This window comes from Anolis carolinensis, chromosome 1, assembly GCF_035594765.1.
Source record: "Anolis carolinensis isolate JA03-04 chromosome 1, rAnoCar3.1.pri, whole genome shotgun sequence".
Taxonomy (NCBI): domain Eukaryota; kingdom Metazoa; phylum Chordata; class Lepidosauria; order Squamata; family Dactyloidae; genus Anolis; species Anolis carolinensis.
In genome coordinates this window covers 316,726,691-316,750,774 of record NC_085841.1, presented here as the reverse complement: position 1 = coordinate 316,750,774, position 24,084 = coordinate 316,726,691, and the positions used below count along the sequence as shown (strand labels likewise).

Below are 24,084 nucleotides of genomic sequence, written 5' to 3'. Positions count from 1 at the left end.
TAAGCCAAAGAGCCGGCGTTGTCTGTAGACACCTCCAAGGTCATGTGGCCAGCATGACTGCATGGAGCACCGTTACCTTCCCGCTGGAGCGGTACCTATTGATCTACTTACATTTGCATGTTTTTTAACTGCTAGGTTGGCAGAAGCTGGAGCTAACAGCGGCCGCTCATGCCGCTCCTGGGATTTGAACCTGGGACCTTTCGGTCTGCAAGTTCAGCAGCTTGAACACACTTCGCCACCGGGGCTACTAATCTTTGTGGGCATTCTTTTGAATCAACATGTGTATGATTGCAATGTGTACATTATTTTAAGGCTCTTTTTCTTTTCTTTACTCTAATGCCCTCTAGTGGTTGAAAACTTTCTGTGCAATGTTTTTTAATTGCTAAAAGTACTTGAAAAGAATTATTCAGCTGCAAGTATTGAGCTGAATCCATATTCAGTCTCTACCAGGTTACATAACTGATCATTTTATAATTTATGCAGCACACATAATGAAAGTATTAATCATCAGAGTGTCATCATTAAAATGTAAAATACTTTGAAGACAATGGGAAACAAAACACCCATTTGAACTATTACTTTGCAGAGTGCAAAGAGAACCTTCTTTGCCACATCTGCATTCCAAGAAGTGCGAAGCTTAATCAAAGCTCAATTATAAATCATAAAGTGAAATTTGCTAGGCTTTTGACAAGACACTTTCCTGAACCAGAGGAAGCACGGTATAACAAGTAAGATGTGTTGCTGAAGGAGTTTATGGCCAGAATCACTGGGTTGCTGTCAGTTTTCCAGTTTGTATGACCATGTTCCAGAAGCCTTCTTTCCTGATGTTTCACCTGCATCTATGGCAGGTATCCTCAGAGGTTGTTAAGTCTATTGGAAACTAGTCAAGTGGGGTTTATATAATGTGGAATGTTCAGAATGGGAGAAAGAACTCTTGTCTGTTTGAGGCACGTGTGAATGTTGCAATTGGTCATCTTGAATGGTCTTGCACCTTCAAAGCCTGGTTGCTTCCTGCCTGGGGGAATCCTTTGTTAACAAATAAGATGTTTGTCAACCTAATAGACTTCCTCTAATCTAAAACATTTCATGTATTGTTTTATAACTTTAGGGATTAGAAGGAATGAGAGTTCTGTCAATTCACAGTAATTAAAACGATGGTTATACATAAGAAATTCAATCAGTGATGTGTCAACGTGAAAGGTAAGGAACGAGGTCATTTCTGAAAATTTCATTACTTCATGGTGAATACTGGGTGCATCTACACCAAGCATGGGCAAACTTGGGCCCTCCAGGTATTTTGGACTTCAACTCCCACTATTCCTAACAGCCTCAGGCCCCTTCCTTAAGCGGCTGAGGAGCAAAAGGAAAGGGCCTGAGGCTGTTAGGAATGGTGAGAGATGAAGTTCAAAACACCTAGAGGGCCCAAGTTTGCCCATGCCTGATCTCCACTGTCGAATAAATGGTTTGACATCATGTTGACTGCCATGGTTCAATGCCATGGAATCCTGGGAGTTGTAGTATTCCAAGATCTTTCTTCTCCTCTGCCAAAGAGTGCTGGTGCCTCACCAAACTACAACTCCCAGGATTCCATAACATTGAGCCATGGCAGTTAAAATAGTATCAAGCTGCATTAATTGTACAGTATAGGCACACCCAGAGAGTTCTGCAGGAGACTCGCATCCATAAAAAATACATATAGACCTTGTAGGAGGGAAATGGGCTGCATGTGCTCCCTTAATCCAATTTATGCCACTCATTCAAGCTCCAGGAAACTGCTAAAGCAGTTTGGGCAGAGCCCACTTAGCTGGCTGCATCTCTTCCAATGAACCCACATGAGCCCCAAGGTCTTCAGGAGGCTCATGCCCGGAAATTCATGGGGCACCCGCTTTTTCAAAGACAAAAAGGCCTGGTGAGGAAAGACTGCTTTATGTGTTGCCAAAGGCTTTCATGGCCAGAATCACTGTGTTGCTGTGAATTTTCCAGGCTGTATGGCCATGTTCCCTCCTGATGTTTCTCCTTCATCTATGGCAGGAATCCTCAGAGGTTGTGAGGTCTGTTGGAAACTAGGCAAGCGAGGTTTCTATATCTGCGGAATATAAACTCTTGTCTGTTTGAGGCAAGTGTGAATGTTGCACTTGGCCAGTTTGATTAGCATTGAATATCCTGGCTGCTTCAAGGTCTGGCTGCTTACTGCCTGGGGGAATCCTTCATTGGGAAGTGTTAGCTGGCCTTGATTGATTCATGCCTGGAATTGGTGATCCAATCAGAGAACTCAACCAGAGCAGAGCACTTGATGAACCAATGTGGACACAGCGCATTATTAGAGAACACAGAAATGCTGGACCACTCTAACAACCACCATCTCAGACTACACAGAGATGCCATTGAAGTCCACAAACATTTATTTATTTATTTACTTATTTACAGCATTTATATTCCGCCCTTCTCACCCCGAAGGGGCCTCAGGGCGGATCACATTACACATATAGGCAAACATTCAATGCCTTTTTAACATAGAGCAAAGACAAACAAACATAGGCTCCGAGAGGCCTCGAACTCATGACCTCCTAGTCAGAGTGATTCATTGCAGTTAATTGCAGCTGGCTTGCTCTCCCGCCTGCGCCACAGCCCGGCCACATGTGGACAATTTCAACAGAAAGAAGGAAACCATGAAAATGAACACAATCTGGCTACCAATACTAAAAAAAAACCCTCCAAAATCAGGACAGTGCATAAAGAACATCACTGGCCTTGATTGTTCCCTGTCTGGAACTCTTTATTTACTAACATCTCCCAACAAAGGAAGGCAGTACGCAGCCATATCTTGAAGCTGCCAGGCCATTAAATCAAGGTGGCCAATTGCAATCATTCACACTTTCCACCAACAGATAAGATTTCTTTCTCCCACCCTGGACCTTCCACAGATATACAAACCCCACTTGACTCGTTTCCAACAGACCTCACAACCTCTGCCACAGATGCAGGCGAAACGCCAGGAGGGAATACTCCTGGAACATAGCCAAACAGCCCGGAAAACTCACAGCAACCCAAAGCCTGCCTTTGCTTTTCCAGAATCCGGAACCCAAAGGCCGGGGAGCGGCGCGCGGTCGGTGTGGCTTGAGTGACACCCATCCGCCTGCGCGAGGGACGCGGGGACGGAGATCGCCGTGGGACCGGCTATGAAGCAGTTGGCGCAGGATCTGAAAATGGAGTGTGATGTCCTGGACGCGCTGGAGGCTTTGGGGTGAGACTTGCTTGATTCTATTGTCTATGAATGTTACCCTCAGATTTCCTCGTCGAGCTGGAATAACCCTTTCCTGACTCACATGTTGCTTTGAATGTTCAGTTGCTCGTTTACCTTTACCTATGATGGTCCAGGCTGTGGTACAATATGCTGCTGTTTCCCGCCTCGATCCCTGCAGAGAGGCAGGTCGGAAATAACAATAATTAATATAATCTGATAGGATCAGGCATGGGCAAACTTCGTCCCTCCCTTCAGGTGTTTTGGACTTCAACTCCCATCATTCCTAACAGCCTTAGGCCCCTTCCTTTTTCCCCTCAGCCGCTTAAGCGGCTGAGGGGGAAAAGGAAAGGGCCTAAGGCTGTTAGGAATGATGGGAGTTGAAGTCCAAAACACCTGAAGGGAGGGACGAAGTTTGCCCATGCCTGATATACACTCTCGAATAAAAGTAGTTTGATACCACTTTATCTGCTCTGGCTCAATGCTATGGGATCCTGGGAGCTGTAGTTTGGTGAGGCACCAGCACTCTTGACAGAGAAGGTTCAAAAACATGTAAAACTACAACTCCTATGATTCCATAGCACTGTGGTGTCAAACTGAATTAATTGGACAGCGTAGACCAGTGATTCTAAGCCTGAAGTCCCCAGATGTTTTTGGCCTACAACTCTCAGAAGTCCCAGCCAGTTTACTAGCTGTAAGGATTTCTGGGAGTTGAAGGCCAACAACATCTGGGGACCCACAGGGTAAGAATAACTGGGTTAGAGAGTAAGTATTACAGCAGTGATTCTCAACCTGTGGGTCCCCAGGTGTTTTGGTCTTCAATTCCCAGAAATCCTAACAGCTGATAAACTGGCTGGGACTTCTGGGAGTTCAGAACAACTGGCGTGGATGCACCCTGAGACCCATGGAATTACCCTAACCACATATTTATTTATTTCTTTACTGTATTTCTACCCCGCTCTTCTCACCTCGAAGGGGACTCAGAGCGGTTTTCAGTTTGGCCACTTCAGTGCCACATTGCAAATGCACAGGGTATAAATATGATACAATAGAAATCAAAGCAGTTTGGACATAAAATACAAGACAAAAATCGCATAAAGCATAATAACATCCAGAAATAACGTATAAATAAATATTAAGCATTAAAAACATTTAAAACCAATGACAATTATTGTGGGGACTCGTCCATTAAATAGTATATTTCGCTAAGCTCTGTCATCAGCAATAAACATGAACCAGCAAAACAATTAAGAGAAGTCTCCACAAAAAAAACACTCATACACCAAATATGGAAAAGTTTTTCCCTACCACAAAATAAATAAATAAAAATAAATAAAAATAAAAATAAATAAAAACAAAACAAAGTCCCCACTAAAGCCCAAGAGGAATAGAGTCAAAAGTTGAGCATCGGAGAAGATAACATGAGAAGATAATAAATACAACTGGTTGTAGGGATTCCAGATTTTTTCCCCTTAGCAATATAAGAGGTACAGTGTTTATAGAATCATAGAATAATTGAGTTGGAAGAGATCACATGGGCCATCTAGTCCAACCCCCTGCCATGCAGTGCAGGAAAAGCACAAAGTATCCCTGACAGATGGCCATCCAGCCTCTGTTTAAAAGTTTCCAAGGAAGGAGTTCCCACCACACTCCCAGGCAGAGAGTTCCACTGTTGAACAGGTCATACGGTCAAGAAGTTCTTCTTAATGTTCAGGTGGAATCTTCTTTCCTGTAATTTGAACCCATTGCTCCTAGTCCTAGTTTCAAGGGCAGAAGGAAATGAGTCTGCTCCCTCTTTGTTTTGACAGCCTTTCACATATTTATACATGGCTATCATGTCTCCTCTCAACTTTCTCTTTTGCAGGCTAAACATACACAGCTCTTTAAGACACTCTTCATGGGGCATGGTCTCCAGACCTTTGATCATTTTAGTCGCCCTCTTCTGGACACCTTCCAGCTTCCAGTCAATATCTCTTTTAGAAGTTTGTAACTCAGAACTTACAAAGTTGAGGAAGAACCTGGGCAGTGTGATGCATTTAGTGGTGATTTTTAAGTTTTAATATTTTATCACAGTTTAGTGTATGTTTTAGGTCATGTGACAGCAACTTTTAATATCTGGTTTTAAATGTTTTAACTTTTATTATGCATGTTTTTCCACTATAAGCTGCCTTGGGCCCTTAAGTGGGGAAAGGCAAGGTATAAATTTCTTAAATAAATTAAATAAATACTTGACTTCCCAAATATATATTTGGTGTGGGAATCAGGCACCCCTCCATATGTTTCTTGGGCTGCAACCCTTGTCAACCACAATAACCAATAAGGAGGAGTGCAGCCTATCAATTTCTGGAGAGCCACAGCGAGAGTGCAGCCTATCAATTTCTGGAGAAACTACATTATATACTCAGTGTAGACTCATATAATACAGTTTAAATGCATTATATGTCTACACTAACCATATAGTCCACTTTCATTCTGGACTCATTCATACAGCTGCTTGCCAGATTTTCTCATTGAACATTTTAACTGCAAGTACTCAATGCCTTTGAACAAATTTTGCCTGATCAAATGCTGACTACTTTTGACTAATCCGATACTAGCTATCCCACTGATTTTGGCTGACCAAGTACTTGCTGTCCTACTCTGGTGTTGGACTTGCCAACTTTGCTTATTAGAGTTAAAACTGAATGAATAGCATTTGGGAATTAATATTTGTTAGGAAGCGGGTATTTGTTAGGAAGCAAAGGTTCCTATTTGGATTCCTCGCTGTCTCTTCAATTTTAGCAGTAATTTCTTCCAAAGAAGAAAGGTTTGTCAATTTTCAGTGGAATAGTTTCCAACAGTATTACAATACATTGGTAATAGTAGTACAACTACTGGAAATTTCCATAATAGTACAACACAAAGCACATTTAATTGTAGTTTGTGCTTTCTTGGTGGGAAAGAAAAATACGTTTTAAACTAAAACAAGGTAGTTTTATGTTCTTGCTGTGTCTACTACAGACTCTATAGCTAAATTCAACTCACTTAATTTGTGTAATGAAAACATGCAAGGCTTCAAGGCTAGGATTATTAATAGATAATTGGAGATGGTTGTGTTCCAACTTTCTCATACACATTTGTGTTTGACTGCAGAGTTTTATGTTCAAGTTTGGAAAGGTTGCTTTTGGGACTGCCATTTCCAGTCCTTTAACCTTCATGGCCAGTGATATTTCTGTTCGGAAGTTGTAATAAATTTTGTGCTATTTTTCCAAGGTGTGATGTACATGCATATTTTTAGTTCATTCTTACTCTGATGAACTGGTGCCTTCTGTTGTGTCCATAAACTTGGAAGTACTGACAGATGTGAGTCAGTTTGGATTTGAATTTCCTTGTGTTTACATGGAGAGAAATAACAGCTGACTCAGAAATTCACGTCTCCAGTTATAGATTTTTGCTAATATTCCTACTTTTGTGGACATTCCAAGAAGTCTGTTGTAAATGTGGCAGTTACAGGTAACTGGCAGGCTTTTGTACTCATATTTTATCTTGCAAACAGATGCTTACTGAAAAATCTGACATGGTTATGTACTTCAGACGTGGCATATGTTTAAATTGGTTTTAGTGGCTACATCTAAGAAGCAGTGCAAAGCAAAATACTGGTTTTGCAACAGAACTTTTAATAGTCAACAATTTAGTATAGGCGAGACACCAATTTAATTCCTAATGATTTGCTGAATGTCAGTGGTAAAGATGTGTTTGGTGCTATAGTCAGACTAATCCAAAGTTGGTGATGGCAGTTAGGTTATTATGCTTTTGGAAATATTCATGAGTAAATATTCTTGAGCAAGGATGGGGAAATTTTGCTCCTTCTCTGAATATTTAAGGACCCAACTTTGGCAATACCTTATTAATCCTTTAGCCTTGCTGGATGGGCCTGTTGGGAGGTGGAGGTCAGAAATTCTCTCCATCTTAAAAGAATAATTTTCTGCTTGTACAAGGAAAATGTGTCTTTTGTTTGTTACATTTGCATCATGTCTTCCCTCCAGAGAACTCATAGAGTTCAGATTTTTATCTTTACAACTGTCCTACAAAATAGTTAGGCTGAGAGGTAGATCTTCCCAACTCTACAGTACATCAACAATGTAGTATTAATGCAGTTTGATGCCCCATTAACTGCTCTGGCTCAATACTATGGAATCATGATATAGGCAGTCCCCATGTTATAAACAAGATAGTTTTTGTCTGTTAGTTCTGAAGTTGAATTGTATGTAAGTTGGAACAGGTATGGTTTTGAAATGTAACTCCAACCATATATGTGTGTATGTATGTATATGTGTGTGTGTGTGTGTGTGTGTGAGTGTTTGTGTATGTGTATATATAAAGCACACTCCTGTGGTGTTTGATTTGATATCTGTGCCCCTGTTCAGAAGATTTCACTGCACTTTCTCTCCCTGTGATAATTGAATTTTGAAAAAAAAAATAGCTTGTTGTGGAAAAAGCTTCAGTGGAGACATCTTTTTCCCATGGTAACTCTTTCAGGGTGAATTTCCCTTCCGAGGGGTAGATTTCTTTCATCACTTCCTGTTGATTCACCCCTGTTTTTAACTGTGAGTCGTTTGTAAGTCAGTGTTTGTAACTCGGGGATTGCCTGTAGTTTTACAAGGCCTTCACTGTCAAATAGTGCTGGTGTCTCACCAAACTACAGCTCTCACAATGCTATAGCATTGAGCCAGGGCAGTTAAAGTGCTGTCAAACTGCATTATTCTACAGTGTAGATGCACCCTTAGCAGTGGACCCAGTTAAAATTCATCACAACTATTATAGAGATGATCTAATTTATTTCTAAATCAAGACACACAGAAAACAAACAACATAAGAGCAAAAAATAATTGTGCAGTTTTTAAAGGAAACCTTTAATGTCAATACACAAAATATTATGAAAACCCTGATATTTAAATGGAACTCCCAAGTTTGCATATTATACATATTTGTTGTGGCTAAATATATATCTCCAGTAATCCTCTGTTTACATTAAATGTTTTAAATGGGCAAAGAGCCATTGTTATTTAAGGCTCACATAACACATGCAGTTTCTTTAATATACATTAACATAAATGGCTTTTTCAGTAAAGGATTATTCATAAACAAGCAAATAAATTTCACATTGAAACATTTTCTATGTTTGATGGTTTCTGTACTTTGTAGATTATATGTTTTTTATTTTCCCCCTCATTAGATACAAAGGCCCTCTTTTGGATGAAGATGCCCTTAGTAAAGCAACAGAAAGTGGTCTGGCTTCCCAAGACTTCTGTGAACTTTGTGTTTGGTTAAGTTCCCAAATACAGCCATTGTGTAATCTAGAAGAAAGCATCTCCTCAACTAATGGTATTGTTACAATTTTGATTTGAATTTGTTGGAATCTTGTTGGTGTTGTTTACACAATTTACCACTTGCCATTCTTCTGTAAAAGCTCATTAATGTAGTGCACATGACTGTGGAGTCTGTGGAAATGTACTGACTCTGGCTCCAATCTCAAATGTAAAACTTACAATATTAAATGCCTACTTTAGTGCTTGTTTACTTTCATAGGAATTTAGGAAATTTCAGACATTTTAATCAAATGTATTTTACATTCTATCAATTTAAGTAGTCTGATTATTTATGTGGCGGTAGCCTTGTGCTACCATTTGCTACAATGATTTTTTTCATTACTAATTAATATACATTTGTAATTTATGGAGAAGCTGGAGTCAGAGTTACAAAGGCTTGGCATACTTACTCCACAATAAGTATATGTACATACATACACGTGAACTAAAAGTCATTCTGTCCTTTTGCGATTCTGGTTTTTTTTTTTTAAAAGGTGTGATATGAACATATGCATAATTCACTTAATTTCTGTTGATAGTATTGAATCTGAAAATCATTACATTAATGCTGCTGTCATAAATGTTCAGGATTATCCTAAGAAATGTATTTCCACTGGTTCCCAACCCATTTTTCAAGTTAATTCCTGTAAGCAAATTTGAGAGTTTTACAATATATATCTATATTTTTCCCCCTCTGTTTTTGTAAAGGTAGTGAAGATGTTGAAAGTTTACAGCTCGAGTTGAGTGGCTTTTTAAAAGAATTGGCTTGTCCATATTCTACGCTCGTATCCGGAGAAATTAAAGACAGATTAAAAAAAAGAGAGGATTGTCTTAAAGTTTTGTGTAAGTTATACGATATTTATTTTGCAAGTATTTCATACATTGTTTGACCTAGCTGTCCAGGGAGAAAAGAGTCACATTTCTGGCATAATGGGTCTACATCCAGTTGTATACAGATAGTACTTACAATATTTGAAGGCAGGCTACAGTAGCTAAAACATGAATAAAAGAGACCAAGGTGTGATGCCTTATGCTCCAAATAATCTTAAATGTTAGGACATTACAGGGTTGCAATGTTTGTCCACATCTAACACTCAATGAGGTTTTTTTATGAGCTGAGTTATTTTCAATCAGTTGACCATTGACTCTGTCCCTGTAATTTGAAGATAAGAATGCAACCTGCTGATTTATTTATTTATTTATTTATTTACAGTATTTATATTCCGCCCTTCTCACCCCGAAGGGGACTCAGGGCGGATCACATTATGTACATATAAGGCAAACATTCAATGCCCATAAACACATTGAACAGAGACAGACAGACAGGCGCAGAGGCAATTTAACCTTCTCCTGAGGGGATGTTCGATTCTGGCCACAGGGGGGAGCAGCTGCTTCATCATCCACTCTGATGGCACTTCCTCATTCCAACGTTGTAAATTAGTTAAACTTGCCTCCCCACTTTTATAAGTGGTACCTTATTTCCTACTTGATAGATGCAACTATCTTTCGGGTTGCTAGGTCAGCAACGAGCAGGGGCTATATTTTATTTTTAATTGACAGGTGCTCACCCTGCCACGGGCTGGCCTCGAACTCATGACCTCATGGTCAGAGTGATTTATTGCAGCAGCTGCTTACCAGCTTGCGCCACAGCCCGGCCCCAATTTGTTGGTTGTTTTAGATGCACAGGCAATCATACAATGCCATTCCCCAAATGATAGCTGAGATATATTAGGATGAAATCACTGATTGTTTCCTCTAAAGGGAAAAAGTGGATAGTCTAAAAGTGCACTTCTTACAAAGTCATTGATATTCCAATCTAAAAAGCAAGTTGAATTAAGAATTATTTAAAACACATTTTTGTAGTTCATTATTATTTACAGTATATTTGTTAAAACATTGCTGTTGCATCTAAATTCTTTTTGTTTGTTTCATGTGTGTCTGTTTTGATATCAGACAGTCTGGTCTGACTATTTGTTTATTTATTGAAACACATATCTATTCAAGTATTTATCTACTTCTTTCTTCCCCACTCTCTAGTATTTTTAAGCACAGAACTGCAGGCTTTGCAGATAACACAGTTCAAGCAACATAAAGGTTCTTATTTGATAAAAAATAATGAAATCCACCAAGAAATCCAAAAGATTTGTGAAGTCTTGAATATACCGAAGTCAGCATCCTCTTCAGACATTCACTCCCTGCCTGTAATATTAAGCAATATAGAATCAAAGGTACATTATGTTTCCTGTATATGAATATTAAACATTTAAATATGATCCATTGGACATTTGCAATAGTTATCTCAATTGTGGAATATTATGGAGTTTTGTGGAAATGTAAAACATTCCAGAATCTATGGAGGCCTGTAGAGGTCAATGTGTGTAGGCTTCCCCACCCTGAGATGGGTTGAAGGGACAAGGGGAATGTTGTGAGGGCGAATCACTAATCAGTAGCCACTTTGATCACATAAGATCCCTTTCAAATGAGTGCTATGTGAAGGGAACTACGCAGGAGTTTAGAAAGATCCTCCCCGACTGTAGCAGCTCTTTCTTCTGACAGCTGCTACATTTGGACAGTTTCTTTTCACTCTCTCTGAGGGTGCATCTAATGCAGCTTAATGCTGTGGAATCATAGGAGCTGTAGTTTTACGAGGTTTTTAGTCTTCTCTGCCAAAGAGTGCTTCTACAATTCCATAACACTGAGCCATGGTAATTAAAATGGTGTCAAGCTGCACTAATTTTACAGTGCAAATGCATTCTCAGTGCACTCTCAGCAGAAAGGCAGGGTTTCTGGAGAGAGTCTGCAGAACATTTTGGCTACCCGTCTATGAAACAGATTTTTCCTAGTTATCAGACTGTTTTAGAAAGAGGTACCTTTCTTTGGTGGTTCTTTTCTCCTATAGTATGGCTGGCTACTCATATCTAGCTGATTGTCATAAAACAATATGGATTTTTTTGGTAAATTTTGGTTACGATGTGTCTGTGTTACTTTTTTTCAGGTTAAGGACAATTTATCAAAAGTTCCAAATACTCAAGTGGGTAAACCCCTGCTGAAAGCGGCTTTAAATCCAGAACAAATGGTAAAAAAAAGTTTATAATTTATACATGCACATCTCTCTTGTAATTAAATGATGCTCTTTGTTTCCATATCTTTATTTGAGCAAAGTTGAATGCAGTTTTCAAGGGTAGATTTCAAAAATTGATCGTTGTTTTTGTTTAATTTTTTTGTAGAATTGACAATTAAAACATTTTGTGCTTTAAGCAATTACTTTGTTTTGTACTATTGTGGAACTGTTTGGTTCTCTGATGCTGCAGGAAAAACTGGAAGAAATCAATGACACTCTTCGCAGTGAATATGAATGCCGGCGGCGTATGTTAATGAAGCGTTTAGATGTCACTGTACAGTCCTTTGAATGGTCTGATAGAGCAAAGGTAAATATATTTACTTCCTTGCAGTGGAGTCAACTGTGGTTCACCAAGCATTGTATTCTTAAGGTACAGTCAGTAATAAAGAAGTTCAGAATTTCTACTGATTCTCATCTACATTCATTGGTACCATTAACTCTATTGTCATAAAATCATGGAATCATAAAGTTGGAAGAAACTACAAGGGCCATCCTGTCCTAATCCCTGCCATGCAAGAACACACAATCAAAGCAGGTGACAATCCAGCATGTTAAAAAAAAAAACAGAAAAAGAGATTCTACCACTACAAGGCAGTTCGTACCCTCAGGAATTGCTTCCTAATCTTCAGGTGGAATCTCATTTCCTGCAGTTTGAATCAATTTCTCTGTTCAGCTTCCCAGATCAGAAAGCATCTAGTACTGTTGTTGTTGTTGTTGTTGTTATTGTTGTGCACCTTCAATTAATTTCTGACTTATGGCAATCCTAAAGTGAATCTGTCATGAGGTTTTCTTGACATGATTTGTTCAGAGACCATGTGCTAAGGGAGTATGATTTGTTCTGGGTCATTTAGGGTCTGTAGAGTTACTAGAAATTAAATGTCTAAGGAGAAGTACAAACAGAAGCCCACAACTTTTTATGCATTTCTGTCAGCTAGCTATGAAGACTCTGCCTATTTAGAACAATGGTAAAATTATTGTTGCTAGTCGCATAGTCTTCTTGGAGAGCATAAACTTTTCTTTTTTGAACATCACTTCCATGTTGCATAAGTGATGGCAGAGCAGATGACTGAGCACATTCCTTATTTGAGGATATCCGTGCAGTATAGAATTGTGTATGTCAGTGTAATTTCTTCATGTCAAAGAGTTAGCTTTCTTTAGCACTCATGAGCTTAAAAGAAAACTGGTTGCATATCAATTTCTGTTTACCTGTGAAATCCAGCTTAACTGTTCTGTGAAATTATTAAAATAGTACAGTGTTTGTCTTTCTAGTACCTGCACATTTGCAACTAAGTACTTATGTGCTTTTAAACTGCAAAATATTAACTAGCAAAAAATTATCATAAACTAGAACATGGTAAATGTAAAGCTGCTCATTGCTATCATTTTAGCATTGCTCTTGCTTAAAAGGTTGTCTTATCATTTCTTTTTAGGTGAGAACAGATGACATTGCAAGGATTTATCAGCCCAAACGTTACGGACTCTCTTCTAAATCATCTATCTCCATATCCCATCTTTTAGCTGCTCGGGAGGACTTATCAAAGATCATAAGAACAAGCAGTGGAATTTCACGTGAAAAGACTGTGTGTGCAATTAATAAGGTACGCTTCCCTTTACTTCAGGAGAGTACAGTGTTGCAAGTGGCCCCAAGGGATGTTTTTATGCCCCTCCATTGATCCTAGAATGTCCTGAAAATGCACTCCAGGGATGCATGCTAGGGATTTATTTGGTATGAAGAGAATTTGCACTATAATGATAATTATTTTTATTTCTTACCTTCCTCTCCCCATGGCTCAAGGCAGGTCACAGCACAGTAAAAAACACACAAATTCTATAAAAATTCTACAAACGCACATATTAAAATGTTGTTACATCAAAGATACATCTCAAGCACTTCTATAAAATACACATTTAACCTGGAGACCTAGTGGTTCTTCAAATGACAAATACGGTTTTGCAAATTCTGCTGCCAAAACCACTTCCAAAATACCCCATGATATCAATTTGGGGGCGAGGGGGGCATTTCCATCTTGAAATAGTGCCAGGAAGGACCTTCATTGAAAAAGGAAGTGAAAAAGAAAATACTTGTGCTCATTTCTTGCTAAAAAGGTCTTTTCTGATCCCAAAATGTGGTGATAATGCCTGCATCCTCCGAGGGTATTTGAGGGCAATTTCTAAAACTATTTCGGAGAGGAGGTGCAACCCTCCAAGATCTCCTAAGGGGCTAATGTTGCCCTTAGCTTCCATAGTTGCTCCACTCTTCCTTTAATTGTGGCATTTTCATGACCAAATTAAATAATGAGTAGCTGGACCAGGATTTATGATCATTCTTGTAATATTTTTAATGTACAAAGTGCTTCATAGTTTTTTAGTATACTTGTCATCTTGGAAGTCCAATAGGGGCAGGTTGGGAGTTTGGTCACCCTGGCTTTTTGTATATTTTGGAGATGCTGTAATGATGCTGTAATGGAGATTTTGTACATTCTGCAGTGAAATTATCCTTACATCATCTTTTGCTCTTCTCTCTTCTTGTTTCTTGAGGGCCATGTTTAATTACAGGATAAGACCCCAGTGCATAACCAATTTGTGTAATGTGAAACACCCTGATATGAAGTGGTTTTTAAAGACTGTTACAATCAGAAGTGTAAAATTTGTTGGTCTGGTTTGAGAACAAATATTCATTTGGGTGGAAACAAACCAGCAGAGAAGTGCTCAGTACATTTAAAAATAAGCAATATGACAAACTTTTAGAAAAACAAACCGTTTTTAACACAGAAACATGTCACTATAAAATCCCAGGGCAAGCCTTTGCCCATAAACAATGGCTCTGCAGATTTCTAATCAATCTGCTTATTTTGCCCCACTCTGAGCAGAATATCACACAACCCTCATTGTATGATGCTGTGGGAAACTACTAGGAATAAATGGCCACCACATCTGGGCACATGGCCAATACAGGAAGTTTGCTTGAAGCCAAATCTTGCCAGCAGCGTTTGCATAGGAAAATAGTGTACAACTTGGAGGGAGCCTGTGTGTACGTGCAGTTTTCAAAGTCTGTCATCATACGTATATCTGCTGGATTTCTTCATTTACTCCTCTGATGCCATGCATGTCCACAAAATATTTACTGTTTATTCCTTGAACAGTAAGTGTGTGCATGTTTCTGGCCATGTATCCCATACAAGAATGCTTGCCTAAATGATCTAATTTACTATCATAGCTATTATGTTCTTAATAGGTCTCCAGTGAGTAGTCAGATGCAAGGAGTGTATAGAATAGTTTGATGAGACTTAGAATGAGTGAAAAACTCAGCCTTTAGAACACTGGGCAGAAAAAGCCACTCTGAAGTCCATAACTAACTTTTTTTTTCTTTGCAGTAGTTTTCATATTAGATTAGAATAGAAGATATCTTTTGAGAAATTTTATAAACCAACTCTCCTGTACATTAATTTCTCCCCCCACCACAAGGTCTTTCTCTCTCATTACTGCAGTATATTAAGTATTCTAGGATGCCAATGTTTCCTTTTCATTTGCAAATTATTCCTTGGATTGCATTACTCATTGTGATGCTATACTAAAGACCTATGTTTGCGGTTGTTATTTTCTTCTAATTCTTTAGTGGCCAGCCACTGCTGTGAGCTGGTCTTAAAGTCCAAAAGGAAATGTCAGACTAAATTATGTGTCTTTTTTTTTCAGGTCTTGATGGGAAGGGTACCAGACCGTGGAGGCAGACCAAGTGAAATCGAACCACCACCTCCTGAAATGCCTCCATGGCAAAAGAGGCAAGATGGTGGTGGTCGAGGAGGAGGAGGAAGGGGGGGTTGGGGAGGAGGAGGAGGAGGCAGGGGAGCAGGTAGGGGAGGTGGTGGTGGTGGTTGGGGAGGAGGGGGAGGGGGTTGGGGGGGAGGAGGAGGTAGGGGAGGTGGTGGCAGTGGTGGTGGCTGGAGGGGAGGAGGGGGTGGTGGTTTCCAAGGGAGGGGTGATTACAGGGGGCGAGGTGGATATGGAGAATCATATGGTGGAAGAGGAGGAGGAGGATATGGAAGGTACTAGCACAGTCAGTTATGTTAAGTGGTCTGGACTGCTTCCTGTGCACAGAATACCCAGACTAAATTATAGCTGGCTAAGCAGCATGAGATCTCAACCACCTTGATTCTCCTTATTGATGAATTATTGTCATTCACTTCACTGTAGAGCCCTTTGCACATACACGTCCATTTATCACACATGGTAAGCTCTATGTCATTGGAAACCATGATTTGTGGAGAGTTCCTATGTTGAAATTTGCCACCAAAGAAACACTAATGACCTTGGCACTCTGAATACTAAACCCACAGATTATGTGCTGTTTTTCTCTGCAGAAGTGATATCCATGTAGAAAATATGTCGTGTATGTAATGGCTCTACTCGTTTTGATTATGAAAAATTGTTAAATAAGCAGGGGCTTTTTGACACTGTTTAGGTGCATCTGCATTTCTAATTTAAGATTATCAGATGAGAATTATGAATATTGTATCCGTTTATACTACAGTGATTGCCTTACAAAAAACAGTACTGGAAAGCACAGTATGCTAAAATTGGCTTTCAAACAATTATGGAGAAAGTGGTGTGTGCTTATCATTAGAAATGGAACTTCTCGCCCATGTAGTCAACATTTCTCAGTGGGGAAGAACTGGGAAGTGTGTTTCAAATCTTAATAAGCGAAATACCTGATCATCATGCATTCTATAAAAGTTGCTCCCAAGATCCTGTGCAAGTCCTTAGTTTATGTATGTAATTTCACTGAAAGAAACTAGGGACCAGAGAACTGTCAGAACCAGAAATTATTAAAATGGATTCCTGTTTTGGAGACAAAATTTGAACTGCTTTGCTGTGTTTGGTGACATGGGCTTGAATGGGTGGCAGTAAACGCCTTTTGGCTCATCTACCATGCTATCTAGGCCACTGCTTGTCTTACTTTTATCTAAATATCCTTCTTTGGCCTTATCAGGTTTCCTTAGATTAGTTGTACCCTTCATAACTTTGGCTAACACACGACGTAGCACTTTGGTTGGCTGTGCTGCTGCCAGAATTGCATTTTCATTAAATGCAAATTTTTCAGTAGAGCGAAACTGTTTGAGACACATGTGACAGATAGGTTGCTTACCTGTAACCATGTTTCTTCGAGTGGTCACCTGTGAAGTTTGCACCTGTGGTATTTCCTCATCCACACAGCTGATTTGGATCCTTCTTGCAAACTTTTTATTTAAGGAACTCCAGCCCTGCCCATCCCTTGAGAGTATAATGTAGCTGCCAGGGCCTGGAGCCTCAGTTCCTGGACCGCAAAGCAGCAGCCAAGAAAGAGGGCATGACCATGTGGGCAGGGTGGGTGGGTCGTGCAAATTTCACAGGTGACCACTCAAGTAATACGGTTACAGGTAAGCAACCTATCTTCCACATGGTCACTATGAAATATGCACCTGTGGTAGACTAGCAAGCTGTCCCACGAATGGTGGGCATCATGCCAGAACCAAAAATAACACTGCTCTGCCAAGAGCCGCATCCTTTTTAGCGAGAAGGTCCAACTTATGAGAAACAAAAGTTTGCAGTGTTGACCAGATGGCCACCCCAACAAATGTCTTGCAGCGGAACATCCTTCAAAAATGCTGTAGATGCTACAACTGCCCATGTTGAATGGGTGTGTACTTAAGCAGATAAGTCCAGCTGGGCTAACTGATATGAGAGCTGTATCGTTGCCACTATCCAAGCTGAGTCTTTTAGTAGATACTGGAAGGCCCACTACACCATTGCAACATTTCAAAAATAATCCAGATGACTTCCTGAGAGGGGCTGTTGGCTGAACACAAAATGCAAAGGCCCTACGCACGTCAAGGCAATGTAGAGAGCGCTCCAGTGGAGTTGAGGGCTCTAAGAAGAAAGCTGGGAGAACAGTGTCATGAGATGTGAAATCTCGATGCCACCTTAGGTAAAAAGGAAACATCTGGTCGGAAAATTACCTTCTCTCTGTGAAAACGAAGCTAAGGTTCATCTACCTGAAGGGCAGTGAGCTCACCTGCTCAACGTGCAGAGGTAATCGCTACTAAAAATTCTGTCTTCCAAGAGAGGTGAGAGATATGAGATGTAGCCATAGGCTCAAACGTTGGCCTTGACAGAGCTGACAAGACAACCTCCAGCCGCCAGGATGGAGGCACTGGAGCTATCTGAAGGCAAAGGTTCTTGAAACCTTGTAGGAAAGTCCTGACGAGAGGGTCCGCAAATGGAGAAGGAAGCTTTACGTCTGTAATGAGCTATAGCTGCCACATAGCATTTAATGGAAAACAGAGAAAGGCCACTATCAGAGAGTAAAAAGCCGAGAAGCGGAGTGCATGCTGAGAGGGGATCAACTCCTCGCTCCTGCATGAAAGAGATGAAATAGCGCCTCTTGTTGGCATATGATTGTTTTTTGGTCAGGCAAGTGCGCGCAGTTCAAGATGTGTCTTAGGGGCTGTGAGAGGGACATGGTCTGATCTGCCATGTCATCAGTCTCAGGTTCTTGATCTCTGAGTTGAATAGGGAATGTTACCCCTTCTGGAAGTCAGGAGATCTGGTCTGAGTGGCAACGATACGAAGTCGCCCTCAGCCAGGTGCAGGAGCATGATGAGCCCAAGAGACTGTAACAGAGATAGGGTGAATTCAAGATGAATCTGAAGCTGCTTTGGGGAATGTGCCACGAGTAACCAATAATTAATATAAGGATACACAACTATGCCGTTAGCCCTGAGGTGAGCTGCCACTACCGCCATTACAAGGGTGGGAAGAGTAGCACGAACAGTACCCACAGGGGGCAACTCAAAGAATTCAGTGTCATACCCATGCTCCACCACACCAAGCACCCAACTGTTTGTAGTGATCTGGCACCATTTATCCAGATATAGACTGAGTCGTGCTCCAAATAAGGGCCAAGCAGGGTTGGAAAGAGAGGAGTAAGAAGGGTTACCATCACCAAAAGAAAGTGGGCTACCCTCCCCGCCTAAAGGTGAGGTCGTAATGCCGCTAAAAGTGGCGCTTGTCAGGGTCTTAGTGTCTCCCTTTACCCAGCTGACGTGCACCTAGTAGTGTTAGAGGATTTAGAGGCCTCCCAGCAGAGGGTCTGTAGGATGGTCCCCAAGCGGGCTTATGGTACTGGGAGTATAGAGAGGGCCATTTAGATCCTGGAGGATAGGAATATTGCAGTGGAAAACCAAAGTTGTTGGCTGCTTGGTGAAGTTCATGGAATATCTTTAATTGAGTGTCTGTATCTGGATGGAAAATGCAGTTCCGATCCATGGGAAGATCCTCAGCTATTGCCCTGTCTTCTTCAGACAACGTGGTAGATCATAACCATGCATTTCTTCTCATTGCTTTGATGGGAGCAAATAGTTTGTCTGCAGTATCGGCTCCATGTTTCGCCATATCTTTCTGGAGACCCAAAAGGGCCAAGGCCTCCTGATGTAGAGCATGAGGGAGACGATGCTGATGATTCAGAAGGGCATTGATGTACGGTGTTATCTTATTCCACAAGGCTGAGAGATAAACTGCCATATAAGTCTGGTGATGCGTCATATGGATAAACAAGCTGGCTACAAGATTAACCTTCTTCCCGCAGGCATCCATCTTTTTGCCCTCCTTATCAGGGGGGCTGGCCTGGGGTCTTTTGACTTTCTTGGGCTGAATCACCTTGACCACTATAGAATTAATCTTCAGGGGTTTTTGCAATCACCCTGCTGCTGTGGTGTCAATCCAATATAAAGCGTCAAATTGCCTGGAGACTGAGTAAGTTGCAGCTGATATGGCAATGCTGGGACAACTGTAGGAAACCAATAGTGCTGTTGTTCTGCCGGAACATAAGATCCTCAACCGGTGTTGGTGGTGGAACAGAAGGAAAACTTAGAGTACGAGCCAAGCAAGTTATGACTGCAGTAAAGCTGGCAGGCTCCTCAGGAGGTGGAGAGGTAGGAAAGAAGATCCTCATCAGAAGCTGAATGTTCAGAGGAGTCTGAATCCAAAGCAGACTCCAGGTCATAGTAAGTTGGGGGTAAAGCCTGAGGGAAAAGATCCTGCAGAAGAAGATGGAAAGTTCTGCCAAGCAGCTGGAAATGCCTGAGGCTGAGGCAGATAATAAACCCATCCCCCTTGATGAGGTGAGCCCCACTAAGTGTAAAAGGGAGGGGGTAGGCAGGAGACTGAATAATACAGAGGAAGTTGCAGCTTCCTTGGAGAAGCAACATCCAATTGACCGAGCAGAGAGAGCCAAGGAAGGGCCCTCCAAAGGGTTCTCATCAGCAGGCAGAACGTTAGATGGCTGATTTCGTGCTTGTTGCTGGCTTGGGAAGCTGTCAGTCATTTCCTGCAAAGGTGGCGTGACTGCCGAGGAGCACCCCTCCTCCGAGGAGGCTCCAGCAAGTGAGGGATTGCAGGAGTGTCCACACCCTGCGCCAGCTCCAGCTAAGGAGAGAGCACTGGCGGTCCTGCAGGCAAGGGGTGGGGCCTCACTGAGATGAGTCCTCTTTGACCTCTGTTTTTCTATTAGTTTTCCAGCAGCATTTTGCAGGCGGTGGTGCTGGTTCTTGGATGACGCTAGAGAGCTTGGGATCAAGCCTCTTGGTGCTCTTTTTCACTGACTTTTGTGGCAAAGCCAACACTAAAGTTAAGACCGGAGGCCCTTCCAAAGCCAGAGGGGCCAATGAGGGAGTTGCTGCTTGGGTTGCCGCAGGCATGGCAGCGACCACATGCTGCAGGTGGGAGGGAGTTAACCGATCCTCTCCCTGACATAGAAGGCAAAGGGAATGAGGATCACCATTCAGGGAGCTTCCCTGGGAAGGCCAGACAACGCTGTTGAGACATAGTAGCCTGAGGATAGAGGAAGAGATGAAATCAGGGCCGGTTCTTAATGGAGGCCCATGAAACCACCGCTTCGGGCACAGCCCTTGCTGGGCGCTCTCAAAGCGGTGGCAGCGGCAGCAGCGACCATCAGGTCGCTCGCCGCGGAACAAGGAAGTCCTTGCTATTCTCGCGAGATCTCACAGAAATATCGCGAGAATAGCAAGTACTTCCTTGCTCCGCGGCGAGCAACCTGATGGTCGCCGCTGGTAAGTTGGGGGGGGTGCATAATTTCGGGGGGGGGGGGGGTGTACATACTGAAAAAACCTAGGGCCGTTCCTGGATGAAATCAAACAATCCAGGTCGAATGCCGAGGAAAACAAATTCAAAGAGAGGCTAAAGCCTAGTCGTTTAAAGGATCCTATGGTCAGTAAATCCGTTGTAAGATAGTAAAGGAATAAAATCCAGATGCTGCTGCTTTCGTGAAGAAAAGGAACTGAGGCTCCCAGCAGTTGTATTATATTCTCATGGTTAGGTGGGGCTGGAGTCCCTTAACAAAGAGCTTGCAAGAAGGATCCGAATCAGCTGCGTGGATGCAGGAAATACCACAGGTGCATATTTCAGAGTGACAACGTGGAAGAAACACCCAATACTTTGCAAGCCTTTTTGTATCTGGAATAGTTACATTTTCCAAAATGTGATGCACTGTTTGAGGAGAACCCATTTCAATTAAGAACAAACATTCTGCAAGTGTCTTATTAGCTTTGTCAGTGATGAGTCCTTGCTCATCTTCTTCAGCTATGGCAACCCAAAAGGACTATGCTTGTTCTTTTACAATTTGCTCAGCTGTTTCTTTTTTATGCTGAGTATCTTCAGATATTAGAGCAGATAGTTTGTTGATCCCTTTCAGCATCCGCCACTCATTCTTCTCATTTGTGAAGATGTTGCTGGAAGTGTTTCCCTTTTGTCAAATGATTTTTAAGTGGACACAGTCCTACAAGTCTGAGAAGCAGGTCCTGCTAAATTTCCTGTTAGTTTTAGGTACATTAGGCTTTCTTGTTGCAGTAACGTAATTATTAGCACTGGCTGGAACAGTCTATAACACTGGCTTCCACTTTCTGACAAAGTTTATTTGGGCTCCTCCTTCATGCACTGATGTACTTTTGGCAAACTGATTCTCAGGATCAGGCTCGGGCTGGCTAATAAAAACTTTCACAGGAGGCATGGTCTGAACTGGGGTTATAGCCTCAACCTTAGAAGCACCTACTGTGCAGGTGATTTGGGTATCCTCAGCACAATTACTATTGCTGTAGATCCTGTTCTCACCACTTAGGGGGAGCAGACAAGGAACTCCTACTCCACACATTCCCCAGAACATTTCTAAAGGAGTTGATCTTAGATGGCACTATCTTACCCTGATATGAGCCAGGCACACGGTTCTCAGAGAGTATTGGGTGTACAGTAGAGTTCTGGTTATTCGACATAAACGGGAGGGCCGAATGTTGAATAACCAGATCTGACGGATAATAGGGAGGCCCTATTATCTGGCAAGCCGGTTGAAGGAAGCGCCCCGTGCGCATTGCTAGGTAGCTTGCTATCTACCTAGCAACACGCACAGGCAATTTCCTAAGCCGAGTTCTCGCTCCTTGGGAGGTGCCCATGCGCGTTGCTAGGTAGATAGCAAGCTACCTAGCAACGCGCACAGGTGCCTCCCAAGGGGGGGGGGCGGCAAGCACTCAGCTTAGAGAAGTGCCCCTGCGCGTTGCTAAGTAGCTTGTTATCTACCTAGCAACATAAACGGGCTCTTCTCTAAGATGAGTGCTCACTGCCCTACCCCTTGGGAGGCGCCTGTGTGCGTTGCTAGGTAGCTTGCTACCTACCTAGCAACGCACACGGGCACCTCCCCAGGGTTTTGGCATGTCGGATAATACGGAGTGTCAGTTAACCGGAACTCTACTGTAGTTGAATTCTCCGTTTTTCAATTATTTGCTTTTTGACAGTCTGTTTTTTTAGACCCTTTTCAATTATAACTAGGACACATACGTACAATTGACTTAAAACACAACCAATGTTAAATACAATTTAATTAAAATAAAACTGATGCAAAACTCAAATGATTTAAAAAGAATCAAATTGAAACAAATTTAAAATACAACACACTTAAAAATGTGATAGTCTAGATCAGGGCTTCTTTTATTTTTCCACTTGGGACTCATTTTGGCCCAAGGAATGTTTACATGACCCTGGGTATGTAGTAGGCTTGTGCATTTCAGCTGAACCTCAATCCATTTCTACTGGCCGAATTCTGGGAGACCTGCAGATCTGTTTTTGCGCACCTCTCAAAAACCAGCGGGCTGCCGATTAGCTGTTTTTGGTCCACAAGCGAAAGATCCGGCCCATTGGTGAGAATGGGGAACTTGGAAGGCTCCCATTTCCATTCTTGGGATGCTTTCCTTTCTTCATTTCAAGGGAGCTTGGGTTTGAAGAATAGGATTAAGGAAGCATCCTTCCTGGGACCCTTTCCTTAGATTGTGTAAGACACATCACAGCATTCTATTCTGATTGGTCCAACAGCAGGCTCACAAAGAATATTTGTATTGACAATACAGGATTTTTTTTACTTCAAATGACCGAGAAATGTTATCTCCCCTCCCCCCCCCCCAAAATGTAAGTTCATATTTATAAGGATGAGTAACCATTGGTTTCCAGGTGTTTTCCCCCAAAAATTTCATCTTGAAGAGCTCATGGTGAGGGATCATGGAATCTGTAGTCCAGACTAGCTGGGGTCAGAAGTGCTTTTAGCTGCCCTTTTTTTTTGGCGTCGTCATCAAGACCAGGAAACTATAACCCTTGCTCTACTATAGAAGTGAAAAAGCAATGACTTTTTATGTCAATTGCCCTGGCATCAGTTACCTACTTTTATCAGGCCTCATTTTCTATTATTCCTCACCTGGGAAAACATACATATTTTTCTTCTGTCTCATTGAGAGATGCATGTACAGACGCATCTTAGTCTAGAATTTTAAATGTTAGAGTGACTAGAGCATCTCTAGTTAGTCATGTTTGGAAATATCTCCCCAGCCAGGTAGGAAAGCAGAAAGCTTTTATTGGCTTTTAAATGGTTAATTTTTACAAAAACTTCCTGTGTTTTCCCAAGATTGGAAAATACTTGAGACAAAGTTGATCATGGCCAATTGGTATTTTGTCAACCTCTAAGAATGCAATAAATTAATCTCTTAATTTTGAGGATTTCTATAAATTTTGTATGGTTTTCAACTGAATGCTGTGTTTTGTAACACTAGAGTTTTATTTAAATAGTTTGTGCTATCAGTTCAGTTTTATGTTCTAGCGTTTTCTTTTGAATGTTTATATGAATGGAGCAACTATGAAAAACTGTTTTTATGGATGTGTGGAGAATATTATCTGTTAAAAAGTAGGTTGTTTACATTAGTGAGCACTGAAATAAAGTATGGGGAAGTTGTTGTCACTTGTTTCTTATTCACGTATTGGCATTGCATGGTATAGGCTTATCTCATTAA

General features: G+C 41.4%; 1 protein-coding gene across 1 annotated transcript; it reads left to right on the top strand.

Annotated features, from left to right (window-relative positions):
• The first annotated feature begins 3,102 nt into the window (after nt 1-3,102).
• Nucleotides 3,103-24,027, top strand: fam98b (family with sequence similarity 98 member B). Its single transcript, XM_003214494.4, has 8 exons — nt 3,103-3,244; nt 8,457-8,605; nt 9,298-9,432; nt 10,627-10,817; nt 11,585-11,665; nt 11,901-12,017; nt 13,141-13,308; nt 15,404-24,027. The coding sequence occupies exons 1-8, from the start codon at nt 3,180-3,182 to the stop codon at nt 15,758-15,760; spliced, it is 1,263 nt and encodes a 420-aa protein (XP_003214542.2). The 5' UTR covers nt 3,103-3,179; the 3' UTR covers nt 15,761-24,027.
• Nucleotides 24,028-24,084: the final 57 nt, after the last annotated feature.

Excerpts from the sequence above, each read along its gene's own strand:
- fam98b (XM_003214494.4), top strand. The coding sequence starts at position 3,180 with ATGAAGCAGTTGGCGCAGGATCTGAAAATGGAGTGTGATGTCCTGGAC. Across the intron at positions 10,818-11,584 it reads TAAGCAATATAGAATCAAAG|GTTAAGGACAATTTATCAAA; the intron begins GTACATTATGTT and ends ACTTTTTTTCAG. Across the intron at positions 13,309-15,403 it reads CTGTGTGTGCAATTAATAAG|GTCTTGATGGGAAGGGTACC; the intron begins GTACGCTTCCCT and ends TTTTTTTTTCAG.